Consider the following 24,460-nt stretch of genomic DNA (forward strand, 5'->3'; position numbering starts at 1 on the left):
ATTTCCTCCCCTTTCCAACCCCTGCACTGTTTCACGAAACTCTTAACAAAATGACCCATGATATGAATTCATCTGTTATTTCAAAGTAAAGAGAGTAGCCCTTTCACTGTTGAGCACATTGCATCTTATTGATAAAAGATATAGCTGGAGCAAAGGCAGTGTGCATGCCCTTCCTGTAATCCTCTTGGAGCATGGAAATGGCACCAGACCATTATGTACATCTATAATGTAAGGCTCCGTGTTACTCTACAGAACAAAATGAGAGGGGTATTTTCCATAGGAAATGCAAAGCACTTCAAAATGCACCTGAGCACTTTTCTGTTTGACTAGGCACCACATTTGCCAATTTAGAAGGCACAGTGATTATGACCTTGCTTTTGGAAGTTAAAAGCCCGTTGATTTCTGTATGCAGACGATGCTAGCAAATAACTAGCTCTTTTTATTTTATCAGTGAGATAAGCATCTTAATAGAGACTAATAAGTAACTTTCTATGTTAGTGATAATATACCATGCAATGAACAATAAATTTATGTAAATGCTAGTCTATATTTTTTATTCTTAGGGTGTTTTTCAAATACTACATTGTTTTATATATTGTTTGTGCCCAAGTCTCGTCTTTCCGACAATTTGGAATTTCCTTAAGAGTAGAGATCATGCCTTATCTGTAGCTTTTGAGTGTTTTTATCTCATTTACCCTCACAACCACCCTTCCAGAGAGGCATAATTGACCTCCATAGGGCTAAACACAGGGCCTTGCATGCAACTCCTAATAATAATAGCCTTAAGCATTACAGTTTTAAAGAAAGCTTCTCATATACATTTTCTCTCTTATTTACCTCATGCTTATTTTCCAGATCTAATGGCAGAAATTCAGAAAGGTTAAATAACTTGCTCAGGGTTACAAAGGCAGGAAGGAAGCTTCTGATTCAGGCATAGCCCAAGCCTTCTAGCCCCAGATTGGATACCCTTTCCACTCCACCACGTTACCAGGGGTTTTAATAATTGTTTGTTGACTGAATGCATATAATTGTCCCCAAAGTATTCCCCTCTGCAAAAACCTTCTATATCTACCTCTAACATATACACATCAGTATGTGTGTATCTCTTATTGGATTATATTCCAATGCGGCTGCATTGCTCAAGCTTTGCGATAGGACCACATCTGTAGACGGGGGTTAGAATAGCCTTTAATGGGACAAATATCTGGGGAAAAAGTCCTCAGAATGGTCTTTAGCTGTTAAGATAGAACCTTCACTTTCTTAAGTAAAGACTTTTAGGCATGTAGGTAAGTTTCAGTGTCAGGTAGGTTTAGGTGTCAGATGGTTGCTAAACTAATCTTCCCCCCCATTCCCATAGGAGACCAAGAGGTGGAAAAGCAAACTAAATCTTGTAAATCGGTCTATTTAGTTGTAACTTTCTTCTCTTATGTCTATTTCTTGTCTGTTATTCTGGAGTCTTTAGGAAAGTTGTGGTTAGAGATTCTAGCCTAATCACCATTGTGTTGTGGAAAACTATAGAAATAGTCATTGCATGTCCCCTGTACATGCTAATGTTATTACTGGGAAGCTGTGCCCTGCAGACACTAGTGATAGAGGCAGCAACTTCAGGGATATACCATCCAAGGATATAATCTCCCCATGTGGAGATTCTCATTTACATTGCCAACCTTACAGTGACAGTGGGTTTTCTTTAAAAAAGCAAAAACAAATATATTGAACACTAAAGTCAATAGATAGAAAGCTGTAACATACAATACAAAAATAAAGTTTTTAAAAGACAAAATGTTTTTTAAAATAGAATAAATCCTGAGTGTTAGATCTACTGATCATTCTGAAAGGATGGCCTTCTTTAATAACCCTTTAATTTTTTTATTTTATGTTTTATCAACAAAAAAAAATTTAGAGGAAATATATCACCCATAAGATAACTACTAGGATTCCAGGGATAATGGGTGTCCCTTTAATTCATTCCACTTTGGAACATCCCAATGGTTGGTTTAATGACTTTAATGACTTCTGTTTCCAAGGAAGAAGAATCCTATTCTTCTCCTCTGCCCAACTTTCATAGTCATTCCTTCAAGTATTAATTGAGCAATTAAAATGTGTTAGGCACTGTGCAGAGCTCTGAGAATAAAACTGTGAACAAGGTGCTCACTGCTTCTGCCTTCCTAGAATTCAAAGTGTAGAAGGGAAGACAGACATTAATCAAGCAATTGAAATGCAGGGAGTCTAGTTCTAGAAAAGAGAACATAAAGGATCTTGTTAGGGAATGTAGCAGGGATGACTAACTTTATCCAGTGGGTCCAGATAGGCTTCTCAGAGATTCTACGATTTGAGTCTGAAGACTGTATAGTTAGTAGCCAAGTGAAAAAAGGGAAAAAAAGGGTAAGAATGTTTCTGGCAGAGTTGTAGGGTATGTGAAAGCCCAGAAGTGGGAGAGGGAAGAAATGGCATAGTCAAAGAAATGAAAGGAATTGACTGGAGCATTGAATTTTTCTTCCATAAGCTTTGCAAGTAACTACCATTAGCTTTAATTAGATCATAAAGGAGCAGGTTCAAAGAACATTGCTCCAGTAATAATGTACTTTCAGATACATTCAGCTCATAGGAAGTAAGAAGACTGGAACATTCAGATAATCTCCTGGATAGTTTTAACTATATTTATATATTTATTTTGCATTTGGATTATGTTCCTTTTACCTCTTAAGCAAGGTGATGTGAATACTATTCATGCCTCACATTTCTTAATTAAGCACTGGCTTATTTTCTGAGCCACACTTAAAAACTGAAAATGGCAAATACCTAAAAATACATCTTATCACAGACATGTGAGACTTCTATACTAAAACTGCAAAACATTGCTTAGGAAAATTAAAGCAGGTTTAAGAAAAGAGAGGAATGTACCATATTTATGAATTAGAAGACTTCATTTTGTTAAGAGGTCAGTACCCTTCAAATTGACCTACAGATTAAATGCAAAACCATTCAAAATCCTGCTAGTAAGTAGTAAAGATGACTATAAACTTATGTAGAAATGCAAAGGACATAGGATAGCCAGGATAATCTTTAAAAATAAGAACAAAGATAGAGGACTTACATTTACAGATATTAAGGCTTATTATAAAGCTAAACTAATTAAGGCAGTGTGGCATTGGCTAAAGAATGATCCAGTAGACCGATGGAACAGATGACATAGTTCATAAATAATTCCACATATATAAGTCACTTGATTTATGTTAACTGCATTACTGTAATTCATTGGAGAAAATAATGGTCTTTTTAAAAAATTATGCTGGATCAGTTGGATATCTATACAGAATACCAGGAACCCAACCCCTATTTCATATCATACACAAAAATTAACTAGGGCTGGATCATAGACTTAAAAGTCCAAAGGCAGAACAATAACTCTTTCAAAACAAAACATAGGTAAATATCTCAATGACGTTAAAACAGATAAAGAGTTCTTAAACAGGATGCAAATTGCACCACCATAAAAGAAAATAATAAATTATGTTTTATGAAAATTAAATCTTTTCATTAAAAGACACCATTTAGAAAAAATAAAGACAAACTGCAGAGAGGGAGAAGATATTTGTTACATGTGTATCCAACAAGGGACTTGTATCCAGAACATCTAAAGAAGTTCTACAACTCAAAAAAAAAAAAAAAAAAAAAAAGACTGGCCACCACCTAGTTAAAAAATGGACAAAGCATTTGAGCAGACACCTGACAAAAGGAAATATCAAAATTGCCAACATAAAACTGTAGAGGTACTTACACTATCAATCATCAGGGAAATAGTAATTAAAACCCACTAAATGGCTAAAATTGAAAGGACTGACAGTATCAAATGAATGAGAATGTGAAGGAACAGGAACTATCATGCACTGATAGTCGGAGTGTAAACTGGTAGAACCACTTTGGAAAACTGACATTGTCTACTAAAACTCGTATACTTTAAGGCATATACCCAAGGAGAATGAATGTTCATGTAAAACATTTACAAGAATGTTCACGGCAGTATGTTCACGCAACATGAAAGTAAACCAAATGTCCATAAATAGTAGAAAGGATAAATTAATTGTTGTACCATTCCTTCAGTAGGATACTATACAGTAATGAAAAAGAATGAACTATTACTACATTGCAATACTATGGATGACTGTCATGGGTGTGATGTTGAATGAAAGAAATTAGATATCACAATATATATATATGACTTCATTTATATAATGTTTAACATTAGACAAAACTAATTCATGGTGATAGAGATCAGAATATTGGTTATCTTTTTGAGGAGGTATTGACTGGGGATGGAATACAAGGGAGTCTTCTGTAGTGCTGAAAATGTTTGGTATGTTTTTCTGGGTGGTGGTTAATGTGGGTATATACAGATTTAAAAGTTTATGGAGCAAAAAAAACTGTATATTTTGCACTTCAGTGTAAGCTAGACGTTAACAACAACAACAACAACAAAATCTAAGCAGCTGATAGTAAGGAGTTTGAGAAGAGGAACGGGGGAATAGAGTCTTAGAGCTTACATGAAAAAAAGCATTGAATAAAGTGAGTTTTAGTAGCATGGTTACTTAGAAGCCCTTTAAAAAGAAAAGGACCATATAATCAGGAGTATCTCAGTTGTTTACATATCCAACTTTTTAAGTTCTTTACCGTTTCAAACATATATCTCCCAGCCCTAAATATTCGGAGAATTCTTTCTGTAAAAATGTGAAAAAAAAAAAAGTTCTCCCTTCCTAAGGAAAGTATATTTAGCATTTGGAAACTCGTTTGGGGAACTAGAACAAAAGGCTAAGAGCACCAGAAGTTCACCAGAGGGTCATCTGGGACTTCTTAGTTCTAATAATTATGCTAAAAGAAAACATTGAAGAATTTTCTAGCAGTTTTCAGATTCATCCCACCACATTTAGCAACCCCGCAAAACCGTTCAATCGTTGTTATACAACATTTCTTTACAAATGCAGTGGTATGAAAATGAATTTTGAGAATTTGTGAACACTTTAGTAATCATCTGATGCTGTTGATGACATTCTTGTTGATGGTCAGACTAGTAATGGAAATAATAAATCTTTGGATCACTGTCAGTTGTCTATGGGATTGTTAGACTTTAACCCACTTCCAGCATTATAGCTAGAATCTTAAGTCATTTAGCCTCTTCTTAAAGCCTTCCCCACCTGGGTAGGATAGGCTAGACTAGGTTATGGGACAAAGAGACACCCACAAGTCTATGACTTAAATCAACAGAAGTTTTTCTTTTGTGTTCCCAGCCAGGCGTCCAGGTTGGTGGGGTGGCTCTCCTCTAAGAAGTCATTTAGAGACTCGGGTGACAACAGCTTTGCAGTCCTTAAAACTTGCCCTTCAGTGTTCCCTGGATGTGGACATCTCAGTCATCCCAAAAAGAGAAAGCACATACAGGAGCCTGTATGGAAGAGTTTTATGGGCAAGCCTGGAAGTGATGCAGGTTACTTCTGCTCAGATTCCATTGTAGAGAACTTTGTCCATAGCGACAACCGTTTTCAGAGGAGTCTGAAAAATATAGAAGGGCAAATGGATTTGGGTGGAAAGCTAGCAGATTCCACCACAAGAGCACCTGGTCATCATGCTGAAACGCTGAAATGCTGTCAGGCCTATGATGACGAAAGGAGCCATCACTGACACCAAGCATTACTGGATCAGGTGTGTACAAAGAACCCGGGATCCACATTTTCCAGAACAGAGCAAATTAGAATGAGGTAATTTCCGGCAGGAAGGAGCAAATAAATGGTACAGCAATATGTAAAATCTTAACACAGAAAATGTTTTAAAGATTTAGACTAATGGGAAATTGAAGCAGCTGGACAAGCTTCCTTCTTGGCACACAATTACTGCAGCAATGTCTTCTTTAAAAAAAAAAAAAAAAAGACCACACCAAGCGACAGAATGTTAGTCATCAGACTATAAAAATAGAAGCTACAGACCCAAAGCACAAGATGGTGTATATTTCTGTGCACCAGGTTAAAAGTTATTTGACTAGCATTTTTAGCACCTACTATCAGTACTGGGGCAACAAAATCAAGATATGGTTTCTGCCATACCCTCCCTGAGGAATGTAGAAAACAGTCAATTAAAATACAGTGACCATTCAATGTGATAAGTGTCTTGTGAGGTAATAGAGGTATATAACGAACTGCTTTCAGAGCCTGAAAGTGGAGCATCTAAGATCAGACTTTGGGAATCAAGATATGTGCTTCCTAGAAGGTATGGCACAAGCTGAATTTTGAAGGGCCAGTGAAGGAGAAACAACGTGACACCAATGGGAACAACATGGAAGGGGATGAACACTGGGAACTTACAAAGGAAGGAACTTACAAAGATGAAACTGCTTGATGAGCTGGAAGATTGTGCATAGTTTAGTTTTGCTAGAGAAAAGAATGTGAAAGAAGCCAAAGATGGAGGTAGAGAAGTGGGCCAGGGCCAGATCATGAAGGTCCTGTGCTCACATTACAGAGTTTGCATTTACCCTGGATGTCTGGGAACTGCTGAAAGTGCTGTTAATGTATCAGTCTTTCCAGATGCTTCTGAACACCGATATCAACCACACTTTGGAAATTCAGTGACAGCATAATGGATCCATAAAGGGAAGGACCTGATCTTTTTCCCCATTCACTCTATTCAGGACCCACTATAGAGTGAATAAATACTGTCTCCCTAACAGAATCACTTTCTGCAGATCAGTTCACCTGTTAATTTATTGGTTGATTTGTGGATGTGAGTTGTGTTTACTTACAGTGACTGGCCATCAATAAGCATAATAAAACTATACTATACTATAAAATACAAGTAGGTTTAGCTTAGGCAGCCAAGAGACAGACAGAAGCAAATTCTCTCAGCTTTTCACATAGCAAATAGATCAAAAGAAAGATTAATAAAAATAAAAGTTATAAAAAAGGAAATACCAGTGGGATAAAAATATTGTAGACCTTTACTGAAGAATTTCTGCTGAAATGTGTGCTTCTCTGATTAGAGAGAAATTGATAAAAGGGTGCGCTGGGCTCAGTCTTGTGACCTAATGCTTCCACTAATGACCTGAAAGAGGAAGTGAACCCAGTTAGCTGTTTTCTGATGACAGAATTGCTTCCTTAAGTTAAAAACAGAAAACAGAAAAAAAAAATTCACCAGCTGAGCAAACATTAAGAATGTTGGGACAATGTAAAAACTGATCAAATTAACCTGAAATGTATCTACATATTATAAACTACACCATTGTGAATAATTTTGACTGTATTTATTTTGACTTGCTATGGGCTTCAAAATAGAAGACCTTTTTCTCTGTGATCATACATCAATGGATGTAATTGCATAGTGGGTAATAGTTTGTATTTTAAAATAAGAAGTCAAAAACCAAATTTTTTATACATTAGAATATTTTCATGTAATAAATTAACAAAGTGGTAAGGAAAGAGAGTAGTAGACGAAGTGCTGACACTCCATTTTGGGTAATATAAAGTTAATCTCGCTGTTCTGAGATTTGGTATAATTGAAGAGGTAAAGTGGTTTAGTGAAATGAGCAGGGGCTTTCACATCCTGGCTCCACCCCTGCCAGTTGAGTGCTTAATGTTTCCGAAACCTGCTTTCCTTCTTTGTGAAATAGAAATACAGTACCACAATTATGCTGTAGATACATTGTGAAAGTCAAATGAGAATATGTGCATGTATGTTTGACACCTAATCAGTAAGTGGTGGTGGTGGTGATAAGGATGAGGGATGGTGTCTCAGAAAGCCTGAACAGTAATTCAGCAAACAGAGCATGTTGTGCCCTTTTGAAGAGCAGTACTATGTAGTGGGAAAAGCCAGGCCTGAGGAGTGATTTGTTCACTCATTCTGCTATCGTCTCTTCATTTACTCATTGTTGTGCATACCTGCTGCCCACAAGGCACAAAGCCCTAGCCTTAGAAAATTGAGTCGTGTGGTTTCCCCCTTCGTGCAGCTTAGAGTCTGGAGGGTAGCTGAGCACACACAGGATCAGGTGGCACTTACCATGGTTTTGTCTCATAAGGGTGTCTGCAAAGTGAACTGACTGCAGAGAGGAAGAAGCTGCTAACTCTGCTGAGGGGCATTACAGGAAAAGGTTCTCAGAGGAGCAAACCCTTAAGCGGAAGCTTAAAAGATGAGTGAGAATTAACCATGTGGACAAAAAGGAAGAGGGCTTTTCAGGCAGAGGAAGTACAGAAGCATGTGGATGGGATTGACCTGCTGTAGCTCAGCATGCACGGAGGATAAGGTGCCTGGAAGGTAACGTGGGAAAGGAGACCTCTGGGCTGAGGCAGAGAGGCAGGGCCTGGGTGCAAAGTTTGTGTTTCATACAAGAGGAGACAACATCCAACCCAAGTCCTGGCATTTCTACTCACTGGCTGTTTGCTTTTGGGAACAGTATTTTGTACCTAAGCTTTCTCCTCTGTAAAATGAGGGGAGTTGCAGAATGAAACAGTTGTAAAACAGGAGGCCCTCCGTAAGTGTTCACTTCCTTTTTCTCCCCTTTGCCATCTATGGAACCAAAGACTGACGAGGCAGGAGAGGGGGAATAAACAGAGGAGAATCACAGCTCTCTTCCTTGGAAACTCCAAAAAGTGGATTGTGCTAGGAGTGCCCAGTTCTCCTGAATCATCGTTGAGATAATTATTTTGAGATTTTGATCCAGTACAATATTTGATATATTCCTAGAAAATGACCATGAGGCATTGGTGTGCTCTGTTTTTCTAGGTGGCTTTTGAACCCATAATCCCTGTTTGATTTTTGTTTTGTTATCAGAACATGTATAAACCTGAACTTCTGAAGAGCAAGTAGGGAAGAAATTTGGTGGCTTTTTCACTATTATCTGAAAATGAGTATCTGAATGAAGGTTGCATGCCGTGTTTTTATAAATCAGTTGAAATTGTGTCAGCTGTATTTGTGGTTTATTCAGGTGGATATAAAAAAATCCTTATCTTAAACAGTTTTCATGCATGCAAAGGGAGTATTATCTGGATGATTCAATTTAAACTCCTATAAATTCAGCAGAGATGTAGCTGGAAAACCTAATGTTGTCACTGCTTATTTCTTATCACTGAATTGTTAGAGTTTAAAATGAATGTGTAGGAGGAAATGAAGTAAAATGACAACCACATCTTCCTTGTTTTTGGCAAAATACTGATGATTAACCATCTTAGCCACAGCATTAACCATACAGATTCTTCCCTCTTTTTCCTCTCCTTTTGCTTCTTTATTGACTTCAACTTCCCTGTCCCTGAAATCTCTCTACCCTGCTCCCTCCTTGAGCAAGGTTAAGCATCACCTTGGCCAGCCCACTCTGTGCCCCTCCCCACTTTATCCCCCACATTCTTTTCAACCTCTCACTCCGCCCCATCTCATTTTCCTTACCTCAAGCGCTGAACCTGACAAGCACATGAGATGATCCTTTCTCTCTTTTGCCCTCCAGATGGTGGAATTTTTGTCTCCAAGGCCATGTTTAACCACCTCATTCCTCTCTTTCTCTTAGCAGTGGAACATGCATTTCTCTCTGGCCTTGTTTTAAAGTCTTACTCATTCTTCAGTTTCTTTCCCCCACTATTCAGGTGTAATTCTCTTCAGCGCAGTGGTAGAATGATGCTGCTAAGAGTGGATGTGTTTGTGTTACCTGCATTAAAGAGTATGAATTGTCTCATTTGTTTCTCTCTCTCTCTCTCTCTTTTTTTTTTTTTTTTTTTTTTGAGGTAGAGTCTGGCTGTGTCACCCAGGCTGGAGCACAGTGCAAGTGATCCTCCCACCTCAGCCTCCTGAGTAGCACTATAAGTGCTCACCACCACACCCAGCTGATTTTTTTATTTTTTTGTAGAAACCGGGTTTTGCCATGTTGCCCAAGCTGGTCTCAAACTCCTGAGCTCAAGTGATCCACCTGCCTCAGACTTCCAAAGTGCTGGGATTACAGGCGTGAACCACCACGCCCAGCTTTCATTTTTTTTCTTGCCATCTTGGGGGAAATTCTCACACTATAATGTGGGGGACAACTTTATATGCACATTTAAAGCTCATTCATTTCTAGTGCACTAGGTTCATTATAAAAACATAAAGAAAAAAATGTATATATAAATGAGTTTTCTGTGGATGCTTATTACTACAACTATTTATATTGTCATAGGTACCTTTTCAAAAGTCAGAGTTTTTCAGTCACCCATTAAGTTAGATTAAGAGGAAAGATCATGTTCTCTACTTGTTGATGAACTTACAAAGCATGTAAAACAGATGGGAAAAGAAATACATAATTAAAGAGACTGACCACATTTCCTAGAACAAGCCACACATACTCTATTCCCAGGGCCTTTGTGCTCGCTATTCTTTCTGCTGAGTCCTCTTCCCCCTGAGATCAGTATGGTTTGCGTCCTCATTTCCTCCAGGTCTCTGCTCCAATATCACCTTCTCAGAAAGTCTTTCCAAGACTATTCCATATGAAACAGAATCCTCTACTACCCCTCCAAACCCTGCACTCGTATCTTTCTTACAATGCTTTATTTTCACCATCTAACAGACAATATGTTTACTTTTGTTATTTACTGTCCAGTTTCACCCACTACAACATAACCATCATGAAAGCAAAGACTTTGCTTTATTCTCTGCTTATCTCCAGCACTGAGAGCTATAGGTGTTCAATTATATTGCTTGGGAGGAGGGAGAGAGGGAAGAAGGGAATTAAGAAGTAAGTAATGGTGTCAGGAAAACTAAACCCTGGAATGGCCCGAGGTTTATGAAACATCTTAATAACAACAAGGCTGTTGTGAGTGTGAAATAGTACCTGGGAAAGACAGGCCTGCTACTGGAAACAGATTATTTTCCTTCTTCATGTATTAGTTTGAATGCTTCAGCAATGGGTAACTTTCTCTCGTCAATTATCAGGTCATCCTGAAGCACAGACAATTTGATAGGATATACAGGATAAATGTTTGTTTCTTTTTCTTTATCAAAATGTTGAATTGGTTCGTTAGCATTCTCTACAGGTGCCCAGTGAGGGTTTTGTTTGTTTGTTTTTCTATTTGTTCATTTGCTTGTTTTTAAGTATTATTATGAACTCATAGATTTAGATATATTTGATGTGTTTTAATCATTGCCAATATTAACTTCATTGAGGCTCACAATGTCTCGTTTTTGGCTAGTGGGAGTCTCTTAGGTTGACTCCTTAGTCCTTTTGCCATGACCCCAGTAATAGCCTTCTTTGCTTTCTGGTACAACTGAATATTTCAGAATCATCTTATGTATTTCCTTCCCTAGTCCTGGAATCAGCAGTTTTGTCAAGGAGCCCTGGTTACTTAGAGAGGGACATGATAGTCAGAGGCCATGATCTCATTGCTTCTAAGCTAGCCGTTATTTGTAGACCTTTACAGTGAATAGAGCCAGAAAGTGCATTTTATATGATTTAATCTTAATAAGGAAAGCAAAGAAAGCAAAGCGACTAAGCCCCTGTTTTACTTTCACCTCCATTGTCAGTGATATTTAAACTGGAAATGATAGAAAGATTTTAGGGAAAAATTGAAGCTCAATTTATGAAAGGAGCAAATATGTACTAGTTATATTTAAATACATTTAGTCACCAGACTTAGATGAATTATGTCTCAGAAAGAACTCATGTATGCAAGCACAGTAATACTGCCAGTGACATTTGAGAAATCAGAGGTGCCAGAAATTGCATAACAAGAAAATATTGTCCTATTTTTAAAAGAGAATTTTAAAACTTGAAAATTGAATATACTGAACTGTGTTCTTAACCAAATCTAGAACTGATCACTTCTAGATGGTTTATAAGCAACTTAGAAAAAAAATGTGATTATTTCAAAGCTGAATGAGTTTATTTTAAATCTAACACCAGACTAACCCTATTTATTCTTGTTATATTTTGTAAGTCTCATAGTAGTCTCTATAGATATAAATGGAGTAAAGTGAGTTATAGATTGGATTTTTTCAGAAGCAATATCTAGCTCTATGCTGTCCATAGCACACACCTTAAACGTAAAGAAACAGATTTATTCAAAACAAAAGGATAGATTAATATATAGCCTGCAAATTCTAATCAAAAGAAATCTGAAGTGGCTTTATTAATATCAGGTAAAAACATACTTCAGCACAAGGACTATTACCAGAAATAAGGATATTTATTAATGATAATAGGGCCAATTTATAAAAAGGGTGTAACAATCCCAATGTTGTATACAACTGATAATAGAATAAATAGAATAAGAACTTAAAGGAAAAATAGACAAATCTACAATAATAGTTGAAGATTTCAACACTCATTTTCAGTAATTAATGGAAGAAATAGACAGAAATCAATAAGGATATAGAAGACTGTCAGCTACCTTGACGTCATTGACATTTACAGAATGTTCCATTCAACATCACAGCATATGTTCTTTCCAAGTGCATATGAAACATTCACCAAGATAGACTGTGTTTAGGTTTATAAAACAGGTCTGAATAAATTTTTAAAAATCAAAATTATGCAAAGTAATCTAGTTATGACAGAATTAAACTAGAAATCAGTAACAAATATATATCTGGAATATCCCCTGAATAATTGGAAATTTAACAATATTTATCCAAATAACTTGTGGATTAAGGAAGACATCACAAGGGAAATCAGAATATATTTTGAAATAATTGAAATGAGAACACAACGTATCAAAATGTGTGGGATACAGCTAAAGCAATGTTTAGAGGGAAATTGAAACCATTAAATATTAGAAAATAAGGAAGTTCTCAAATCAATAATATAAATTTTTATCTTAAGAAACTAGGAAAAAAGAACAAATTAAACCTAAGCACACAGAAGACAGTAATTAAGAGCAGGGGCAAATGAAACCATAAACAGAAAACAATAGAGAAATCAAAAGCTGGCCTTTTGAAAAGATCAATAACATTGATAACCTATAGTCAGATTGGTCAGAAACAAAAGAAAGAAGACATAAATTATTAATACTTAGAATTAAGGAGGACATTACTATAGACAGTACAGGCATTAAAAGAATAATAAGTATTATGAACAACTTTAAGCCAACAAATTTGATAACTCAGTGAAATGGACAAATCCCTTTAAAGACAAGTTACCAAAATTCACTCAAATAGAAATAAATAACATGGAAGCCCTATATCTATGAATAAATCGTATTTGTAGTTAAAAATCTTTCTACGAAGGAAACTTGAGTTCTGTATGGCTTCACTCATAAGACGTGCCGAACATATATGGAAGAAATAATATCAAGTTTACATAAACTCTTCCAAAAAAATAAAAGAGGAGTGAACACTTCCCAGTTCATTTTATGAGGGCAGAGTTACCCTAATAGCAAAACTGGAAAAAGATATTATAAGAAAAGCAAACTACAAGCTAATATCCTTCATGAACATAGACAAGAAAAATTATTATCAAAATATTAGCAAAAGGAAATGAAGATGGGGTTTATTTCTGGATTGATAAAAATGTGCTAAAATTGATTTGGTGATGATTACACAACTCTGAGAATATACTGAAAATGATTTAATTGTACACTTAAATATGTGAATTGATGTTTCCTCCTAAGATCAGGAACAAAATAAATATACTTTCTCACATAAACTTCTGTTCAACATTAACATAGCCAATATAATACAGCAAAAAAAATAAAAGACATATAAATTAAAACAGAAGTAAAGCTGTCTTTATTCTTAGACAACATGTGTACATAGATCTATCCACATGAATTTTTATGGAAAATTCTAAGGAATCTCCAAAAGAACTTTTAAAGCTAATCGTTGAATTTTGCAAGGTCACGGTATACAAGCTTAAGTTATAAAAATTAATTATATTTCCAGTAATGAACAATTAGCAATTGAATTTTTTAGAAATTATAACAGCATCAAAATATGAAATGTTTAACAATAAATTTAACAAAATATATGCAAGACCTGTGCACCAAAAGCTACCCAAAAAAAATGCCAAGACAATTTAAAAACCCAATAAATGGAGAGAGAGACTGCATTCCTGGGTCAGAAGATATTAAGATGTCAATTGTTTCCAATAAATCTGGTCATTCAATGCAATCCTAATAACCCCCCAAAGGCTTTTTTGTAGAAATTGACAAGCTGACCCTAAGATTTGTATAGAAATGTGATGTACCTGGAATGGGCAAAACAATTTCAAACAAGAACAAAAGAGTGAGATTTATACTACATGATTTCAAGACTTACTGTAAAGTGACAGCAATCCAGACAGTGTGGTATTGGTATAAGGACAGACATATAGATTAAAATAATAGAAAGTCCAGAAATAGATCTACACAAAAGAGCCAAGTTAAGGCAGTTTTTCAAGAAGTGGTGCTTGGACTATTGGGTATCCGTATTGAGGAAAAACAAAATGAGTCTACATCTTTGTCCCACACCATGTGTAAATGTGAACTTGAATCAGATCTCAAGTCTAAATGTAATAGCTAAAAATGCTACATTTCTAGAAGAAAAAGTGCAGGAAAACAATCTTTTAGACCTTAGATTAGGGAAAGGTTTGTTCAGGCATTAAACCACACACACACACACACACACACACGATAAAAGAAAACTTGGTAAATCAGACTTCATCAAAATTTAAAACTTTTTTATTTCAAAAGGCACTATTAAGAAAATGAAAGGCAAGTTCAGACTTAAAGAAAATGTTTTCAGATTTAGTCTGACAATGAATTTGTATTTAGAACATATAAGGAACTCTTAAAATTCAGTAATAAAAAGATAAACCCATTTTTAAAATAGGTGAAAGAGTTGAATAGACACATTACTAAAAATATATGTGGCAAATAAGACATGAAAAGAAGTTCAATATCATTAGTCATTAGAGAAATGCAAATTAAAATCACAATAATTATGACTATAATGGCTCGAATTTAAAAGACTGAAAATGCCAAATGTTAATGAGGATGTGGAGCAAATAGAACTTGTATTCATTGCTGGTAGGAATACAAAATGATGTAGTTACTTTGGAAAATGGTTTGGCAATGTCTTATAAAGTTAAGCACACACTTACTATATGATTTAGCAATCCTGCCCTTAGACATTTACCAAAGAGAAATGAAAAATGTGTTTACACAAAGACTTTTGCTCAAATATTTATAACAGCTTTACTCAAAATCGCCAAAAACTGGAAACAAAATAGCCAAAAAATGATGTACAAATAATGGTATATTCATACAATTAAATACTACTTGAGAAATAAAAAAGAACACACTACTAATATATGCAACAACACTTACCTCAGAAAGGATTGTGCTGAGTGAAAGAACTCAGCCACAAAAAAGACTAGACTACTTGGCATAATTCTATTTATATGAAACTGTAGAAAGACAAATATAATCTATAGTGACAGAAGTCAGATTAGTAGTTGGCAGGAGTTGGGACTTGAGGGAAGGAATTGACTACAACGGGAACTTTTAGGAATATAGAATGTCTTATATCATGATTGTGGTCGTAGTTGCATAGCTATATACATATGTTCAAAAATTCATAGAATTGCGCATCTGAAATTAAATTGTAGCTCAACAAAGCTGCTTAAAAATAATGACGATGAAGATGATGGTATGATAATGAAGGAAATAGAGGCATCAAAAAATGAGGAGTTCATGTCCTTTGTAGGGACATGGATGAAACTGGAAATCATCATTCTCAGTAAACTATCGCAAGGACAAAAAACCAAACACCACATGTTCTCACTCATAGGTGGGAATTGAACAATGAGAACACATGGACACAGGAAGGGGAACATCACACTCCGGGGACTGCTGTGGGGTGGGGGGAGGGGGGAGGGACAGCATTAGGAGATATACCTAATGCTAAATGACGAGTTAATGGGTGCAGCACACCAGCATGGCACATGGATACATATGTAACAAACCTGCACGTTGTGCACATGTACCCTAAAACTTAAAGTATAATAATAATAAAATAAAATAGAGGCATCATCTCCAAGGTGCACAATAAACAGATAACCCTCTCTGCATATTTTTCCCCTAAAAACAGGGAATCCACTGACCACAGTGCACTTGAGGCAATTTGATGGGCTAATTTCTTTCTATTGTGTTGAGAAGCCTGAGCTAAAGAAACTTAGCAAGATTTCTGATAATAGAAGCTCTGTTCAGGCTATGTGGCTTGAAGTTTCCCTATGCCTACTTTGAAACTGATAAGATCAGCAATGTTGACCAGAGGTTCTTGAGATGGTATCTAAACATTTTGTGCACATCCCAGAATACTGTTAGTCACGTGGTCGATGGTGGTAGATTTGTGACCCTGTGTCCCATGGTTTAAAGAGCATGGATTACACAACCAAATACACCTGAGTCTGGATCTAATATTTATTTGTCAGATGAGTATCTGGGTCGTGATTTCCTCTTCTGTAAAATAGAGATTTCCCAAACAAATGTTATGGCGTGTAATAGGTGGTATCTGATAAATGGAAAGGGTTCTGTGTTTCTAAAATAAATTTTAGGAACACTGGAGTAATCAAAGTTAAAAAGAAATCTTTATCATGAAACTACTTAGAGCCTTTCATATGAATTGCTAAGAAGGCAAAAGTAAGCAGCCTGTGTCCGTGCTATCCGGATTCCACAAAACAGAAAGCCCTCTTGATTCATTGAGGCAAGCAGAGGAGTTAATTAGAAATCCCATGTGACCATAAGAAAAGCAACTGGATCCAGAAACTTTAGTGCTACTAGGTCTCTCAGTCTCTCGGTATCTCTCTCTCTCTCTCTCTGTCTCTCTCTGCTCTCTCCCCCATTTTTCTTTGTAGGTCACCTTTGTTCTCTCAGATCAATGTTCCTTACACCACAAGAAATTCAAATGGTAAGATTGTCTGCCCCTAATGCTTTAGCCAATAGAGAAGGAAGGAGACTTTTTCACTCTAGCTCCAGGTTCAGAAATCCTAAGGAAGGGCTCTGATTCACCCAGCTTTGATCAGGTGCTGTTCACTGAATTAGCCAACCACAGTGCATTATGATTAATTCAACTTGGGTAAAGATGTCCATCCCTGGTCTAGTCAGTGGAATTTGGCCTATAAAAAGGCTTACCACCCCCCATTTAAACCACATTATTAAAGTAAAGAGAAGAAAATTGTTTTGTTTGATTAATAATGCTTTTTTTAACATTTATTTTAGGTTCAGGGGTACAGGTGCAGGTTTGTTATTTAGGTAAATTACATGCCAGGGGGTTTGGTGTACAGATTATTTTGTCACTAAGGAAATAAGCATAGTAGCTGATAGGCAGTTTTTTTATCCTCACCCTCTTCCCACCCTCCACCTACCCTCAAGTGGGCCTTTTGGTATCTGTTGTTCCCTTCTTTGTGTCTATATGTACTCAATATTTAGCTTCCACTCTAAGTGAGAACATGCAGTATTTGTTTTTCTGTTCCTGTGTTAGATCACTTAGGATAATGACCTCCATCTCCATCCATGTTGCTGCAGAGGACATGATCTCATTTCTTTTTATGGCTGTGTAGTATGCTGTGGTACATATGTACCACATTTTCTTTATCCACTCTACCACTGGTGGGTGTTTAGGTTGATTCCATGTCTTTGCTATCATGAATAGTGCTGTGATGAACACATGTGTGCGTGTATCTTTATGGTAGAATGATTTACATTCCTTGGGATATATTCCCAATAATGGGATTGTTGGGTCAAATGGTAATTCCGTTTTAAGTTCTTTGAGAACTCACCAAACTGCTGTTCACAAAGGCTGACTAATTTATATTCCCACCAGCAGTATATACACGTTCCTTTTTTCTGCAGCCTCACCAGCATCTGTCATTTTTTGACTTTTTAATAGCCCTTCTGACTAGTGTGAGATGTATCTCATTGTAGTTTTGATTTCATTTCTCTAATGATTAGTGATGTTGAGCATTTTTTTCATATGCTTCTTGGCCATGTCTTCTTTTGAATAGTGTCTGTTTACGGTTTTGGCCTGTTTTTTAATCAAGTGGTTTGTTTTTTGCTTGTAAATTTAAGTTACTTATAGATTCTGGATATTAGACCTTTGCCAGATGCATAGTTTGCAAATATTTTCTCCCATTCTGTAAGTTGTCTGTTTACTCTGTTGATAGTTTCTTTTGCTGTCCAGAAGCTCTTTAGTTTACTTTGATCCCATTTGCCAATTTTTGTTTTTGTTACAATTGCTTTTGGCATTTTCGTCATGAAATCTTTGCCAGGTCCTACGTCCAGAATGGTTTGTCCCAGGTTATCTCTCAATATTTTCATAGTTTGAGTTTTTTCATTTAAGTATTTAATTCATCTTGAGTTGATATTTTTGTATGGTGTAAGGAAGGAGTCCAGTTTCAGTCTTCTGCATATGGCTAGCCAGTTATCCCAGCACCATTTATTGAATAGGGAGTCCTTTCTCCATTACTTGTTTTTGTCGACTTTGTTGAAGATCACATGGTTGTAGGTGTGTGGCATTATTTCTGGGCTCTCTATTCTGCTCCAGTGGTCTACGTGTCTGTTTTTGTACCCGTACCATGCTTTTGCCTTATATGCGTATAGGCCCACAGAGAAATCTAGCCCTAAGAAGTAAATTGAAGCTTCTTTTCATGATAGGCCATTATTAATAATTACCTTTTATTGGTAATTAATAACACCAATATGCTGTTTTGGTTACTGCAGCCTTGTAGTATAGTTTGAAGTCAGGTAATGTGATACCTACTGCTTTGTTCGTTTTGCTTAAGACTTCGTTGGCTATTTAGGCTCTTTTTTTGGTTCTATATGAAATTTTAAAATAGATCTTTCTACTTCTGTAACGAATGTCATTGGTAGTTTCATAGGAATAGCATTGAACCTGTGATTGCTTTGGGCAGTATGGACATTTTAACAATATTGATTCTTCCTATCCATGAGCATGGAATATTTTTCCATCTGTTTGTGTCATCTCTGATTTCACTGAGCAGTGTTTTGTAATTCTCACTGTAGAAATTTTTCACCTTCCTGGATAGCTGTATTCCTCAGTGTTTTATTCCTTTTGTGGCTATTGTGAATGGGATTGCATTGTTGATTTGGCTTTCAGCTTGGTTGTTGTTGGTGTATATAAATGCTGATTTTTTTTACAATTGATTTTATATTTTAAAACTTTGCTGAAGTTGTTTATCAGATCAAGAAGCTTTGGGCAGAGATGATGGGGCTTTCTGGGTATAGAGTATTATTATCTGCAAACAGGGATAGTTTGACTTCCTCTCTTCCTATTTGGGTGCCTTTTCTTTCTTTTCTTGCCTGATGGCTCAAAGCTAGGACTTCCAATGTTATGTTGAATAGGAGTACTGAGAGAGGGTATCCTTGTCTTGTTCTGGTTTTCAAGGGGAATGCTGAGAAGAAACATTTTTTCAATGAGGTAAGGATATCGTTGAGGGGAGACCAAAAATAGATCCTGAAGTCTACTGTTGGCTGCCCACACACATGTGTGGTGCACACACATTCACTTACACAGACTTGTTTGCATAATAAAATATGAAAATTTCTTCTGCCATGCGTGGATGCGTATATGATAAATGAAGTAACATAAATTGTTAATTAAAGGAAGTGTTAATTAAAGGAATTCAGCACAATTCTTGGTTATTTGGCCCTCGAGAGGTCTTGGTTCATCAGCCTCGGATGAAAAGATCCTCTTTTAATGAAGCCAAATAAATATCTGACCTTCTGTTTTGGGGTGTTTGTTTGTTTGTTTGTTTGTTTTTGAGACAGGGTCTTACTGTCACCCAGGCTGCTTCTGGAGTGCAGTGGTGTGATCACAGCTCACTGCTGCCTCGACCTCCTGGGCTCAGGCAATCCTCCCACCTCAACTCCCTGAGTAGCTAGGACTACAGGCAGGTGCCACGAGCCTGGCTAATTTTTGTATCTTTTGTAGAGATAGGGTTTTGCCATGTTGCCCAGGCTGGTCTTGAACACCTGGGCTCATGCAGTCTGCCCACCTCAGCCTCCCAAAGTGCTGGGATTACCAGTGTGTGGCACTGTACCCAGCCTGACCTTCTGTTTTTGAAGTGGCTTCAGATAGGCTGGCTTAGACTTTCTCTTGTGGCACCTGATTAAAGGCCAAAAGAAGTAATTGATATATTCAGTGATCTTAAAATTTTCCCTGAATGCAGGATGTTGCCTCAGGGGAAAATAGGGGTAAACAGATCAAGTTAATGACGGAGGAGTATTAGAGCTGATTGGGGAAAAAGGCCAAGGTTTCTGATGTGGTCTGAGGTGTCCATGAGAAGTTGATGTGAGTAGAACTGGCTGGTGGAAAGGCAAGCTAGACAATAACATCAAGTCTGGGGTAGTCAGATACAGAAGAGTCATCCTCCACACCCCAGCATTCAACCCCTCACCAGGGTCTGCTTTGCCTCTTAAGTGTCTTTTGGATCACAGCAGTATTTTCCATAACCAGCATCACTATCCAAATCTAAACTACTAACATCTTTCCTCTTGACTCCAGATCTATTCTTTTTTTTTGAGACGGAGTCTCGCTCGGTCACCCAGGCTGGAGTGCAGTGCAGCGATCTCGGTTCACTGCTACCTCTGCCTTCCAAGTTCTAGCGATTCTCCTGCCTCAGCCTCCTGAGTAGCTGGGATTAAAGGCACATACCACCACACCTAGCAAATTTTTGTATTTTTAGTAGAGATGGGGTTTCACCATGTTGGCCAGGCTGGTCTCAAACTCCTGACCTCAGGTGATCCGCCCACCTCTGCCTCCCAAAGTGCGGATTACAGGCATGAGCCACTGAGCCCGGCCCAAATCTATTCTTATCTACCTTCAACTCTCTCCTTCAGTCCATCTCCCACTGCAGTGAGTAATCTTTCAAACTGAAAATAGGATCCTCTCTCTTCCTTGCTTAAAAGCCTCCAGTGTTTTTCTGCTATTCCAGGATAAAAATTAAAATCCTGAGCACACCAACAAGGCGCTGCTCCAGGATGTGCCCCAACTCACCTCTCTGCCTCATCTCATCCCACCCTCCTGCTCGTTCTGAGCAACCCAGCTACACTGACCTACTCTCAGCTCTAGGACCTGCCTTATTGTCCTCCACCCCACGACCCTTGCACACACTTTTCCCTCCAGTAGACTTCTCTCCTTCCTTGCATAGTTAATCATGCTAGTCCATCAGAGTAGAGGTTGAGCACCATGTCCTCGGAGGACATCCTCTGGGTCAGATTCCTTGGTCAATCATTCTTGAGGGACTATGTGGTTTTCCTTCTGAGCACCTCACTCAGTTCATAGTTACACCTTCGCTGATCTGAAATATACACAATGGACTATCGATTCCATTTGTGCCGACTGCTACCAGCATATAGAAGATACTCAGTAAGTATTTGCTGAATGAATGGATTTAAGGGCAGAGCTAGCTCCTATAAGAAGATATAAAAATGAGAGTAGAATTGTTGTTTTATTTTGTAAGGTTAATGAAACTCTTAGAAAAATGCAAAACTACTCTCATATTATTGGTTGTAGAATAATAAAGACCTTTCCACTGGATAGAAAAGCCAGACTGAACTGAAAGTACGAATAGCTTTGGCTTCACCATGCGTTGTTCAATTTGGGGCTAAGAGTTAGAATTTCAGGTTAGAAGGACTAAGTACAGCGAAGTGCCCTGATGTTTTGCCAGTCAAATCATTGCTCCTTTCTCTGGTAAACTGAATTGCTGTGGCCTGAGGAAGACAGAACCCAGACTAAGGAGGCTCTAAAATACATGGCCATTAGACCAGGCGCAGTGGCTCATAGCTGTAATCCCACCACTTTGGGAGGCCGAGGTGGGCGCATTTTCTGGGGTCACGAGTTCAAGACCAGCCTGGCCAACATAGTGAAACCCTATCTCTACTAAAAATACAAAAATTAGACAAGCGTGGTGGCACAAGCCTGTAATCCCAGCTACTAGGGAGGCCGAGGCAGGAGAATTGCTTGAACCCAGGAGGCAGCGGTTGCAGTGAGTCAAGATCGCACCACTGCATTCCAGCCTGGGTGACAGAGCGAGACTCCATCTCTAAATAAATAAATGACCATTTCCTACAACTTGGAGAATAAGAGAAGATAGGTGGGGTAACAGAAATAAAACTAAGAAATAAAGGGTACATTTATTTGAGTGAAGAAAATTTTAAAAGGGCCTTGAAAACCTCAGGAGCTCCTCAAGATATTTATGTAATAGAATATAACTTATCTAGGGTTGAGAGGAATAATAATCAAGACATTTGTCACTTAAGTGCATCTGGAGGCATATAAAATTAGACTCTTGATAGTGGCCTATGCTTGGCTATGTCCTTGGTGTTTTAACCTCAGGCTTCAGGCTGGAAATGTGTTTTCTAGAGCAGACATGGAGCACAAAATATTAAATGAACTTTGCTGTATTCAAAACGCCCAACAGTGTAGCATCCTCCTTGTTTGGCAGGGAAAGGGCTCAGCATTTGGAAACTCAGCAGTGCATTAAGTATTTTAATAATCATTGTTGACATACAAAGCATATGGCCTTTCAGAATCATTGGGTCAAGTGTTGAAGTTGTCTTCTAGGTTTCTAAAATTACCTTACAAAATTCAAACAAAATGAAATTAGGGTACATTTCAAACTACACTAATTCATGAGCTTTGTGTTATAAGCAAGTGAAATAAGTTTTCTCCTAAGATATAAGAGAATCTATGAGTAACTGATTATATTAATGTAAAGGAAAAAGCAAAATTCACACCCCTGCAGAAAAAGTTAATTTGCATTTCATTAGAAAATCTAGAGGTTCCATATAAGTAGGCCAGCCTTACAAATACCTTATATTTACTTTGTACCTCCTAGTCATGCCTAAGACCCACCTCATATATGCCATCATTTCAGAAGCCTTCATTGTCTGTTTCCTTACAGTTTATATCAGTTGTTTATAACCACAATAATGCTGTGAAATAAGCAACCATAACACTTAATGGCTTAAAACAATAAGCATTTCTCATTGCACACAAGGCTATGGTAAGCAGAGCCATTCTCGTCTTTGTGGGCTCACTTGTGTCTGTGGTCAGCTGTGGGCAGGGAGGGCCTCTGCTGATAATGGCTGGGCTCCCTCACGTATCTCAGAGTCAGCTGGTCAAAGACTGATCTGCTGGGACAACTGGTCTCTCCTCCTCATGTCTGTTGCATGCATATGTTTCTCACCCCACTCCAGCTGGTCAGCCCAGGCATATTCTGATGGCCATCTCAAAGAAGCAAGAGAGAAAGTAGAAACAGGCTAGCACTGTTTTGTCAAGCTTACAGTTTCAGTACATTTGTTAACATCCCATTGACCAACGCAAGTCACATGGCCGAGCTCAGAGTCAGAGTAGGAGGACACTACAGAGTTACAGGGCAAAGAGTGGGAATACAGGGAGGCCATTAGTTAAGGCTTTAATGCCATCATTCTACAACCCCACCCCCACTCTGTTCCACCACCAGCGTTAATCATTTCCTTGTCTGTGCTGCTCTCTGTTCCTCTTAGTTCTATGTTTATAATTTCCCCATTCTATTATAATATAGTGGCTAACTTGTCTGTCCTCCTTAAGAGATGAGAGGGTCTTTATGCTATGTGCATTCATTTATAAATATTTATTGACTCCCTGTTATGTGCCTCATTCTTTTACAGCTTTATAGACACCCTAATTCCTAGCATTGGTCCTGACACACACCAGGCACTCAGTAAATACGTGTTGAATGAATACATACTTGAAAGCTCCCACTCCCGTGTGTATTTTCTTCCCCTTCGAAGGAAAAGGCTGAAGACAGATACCTTTCAGGACCCCAGTTGAGGCAGCCTTCCTGGCCAGAGCAACTGATGACCAACACAGGGATCTACAGTGAACATCTTCCCCTCCAGACTCCCCCACTTCTGCACTCCAGAAATCAGGTTTTCTTTTTCCTGCCTTCCTATTCCTCTCAAAGGGAGGCAGGAAATCTCTAACACTTACTCATCCCAGACTCTTTTTATAGTCAGAGCTCCCAAGGAATTTAAACTACTGGCTCTTTGCTCCATAGTGGAGAACTGTCCAGCTCATGGTATGGTCAATTTGAAAGGAACTGGGTGGCTACTGTTCTTTGATCTTCCCAGATCTGTAGACCAAGAATACAGAAGAATTCTTAGGACAGTTTTGACATAGCTATAGACACAAGATTCTATTCATACAGAGTATTAATTCTTTCTATCAGTGTAGTGTTCAATGTATTGCCTCATTATTTTCCAATTCCATAGAATCCTTCAGGGAAATCTTGTATTTCTGGGTAGAATCATAATTCTGAGCTTCTTGATTTTCCAGTGAGTAGTCTAAGTTGCTTAGGAGGCAGAATAGCATGGCTTTGGAGTCAGGCCGGCTAATTTAGAATGCCAGCCCTGCCCATGAGTAACTTGCCTTGATGAAGCCTCGCAATCCTCATCAGTGAGAGACAGTAATAACAGCAGCCAACAAAGAATGA

At 37.7% G+C, this 24,460-nt stretch overlaps 1 protein-coding gene across 20 annotated transcripts in view; it reads left to right on the forward strand.

Annotated features, from left to right (window-relative positions):
- The window catches only part of ICA1 (islet cell autoantigen 1), a 150,464-nt gene that overhangs the window by 78,899 nt on the left and 47,105 nt on the right, over positions 1–24,460 (forward strand). The window contains exon 7 of one of the 20 annotated variants that reach the window (XM_055272598.2): positions 5,286–5,689. The exons of the other annotated variants lie outside the window; for them this stretch is intronic. Within the exon in view, the coding sequence (XP_055128573.2) occupies positions 5,286–5,321 (36 nt within the window). The 3' untranslated portion in view covers positions 5,322–5,689. Of the gene's footprint in view, positions 1–5,285; positions 5,690–24,460 lie in introns of those variants that run through there. 20 annotated transcript variants of the gene reach the window in all.

This window comes from Symphalangus syndactylus, chromosome 3 (genome assembly GCF_028878055.3).
Source record: "Symphalangus syndactylus isolate Jambi chromosome 3, NHGRI_mSymSyn1-v2.1_pri, whole genome shotgun sequence".
In the NCBI taxonomy this organism is placed as follows: domain Eukaryota; kingdom Metazoa; phylum Chordata; class Mammalia; order Primates; family Hylobatidae; genus Symphalangus; species Symphalangus syndactylus.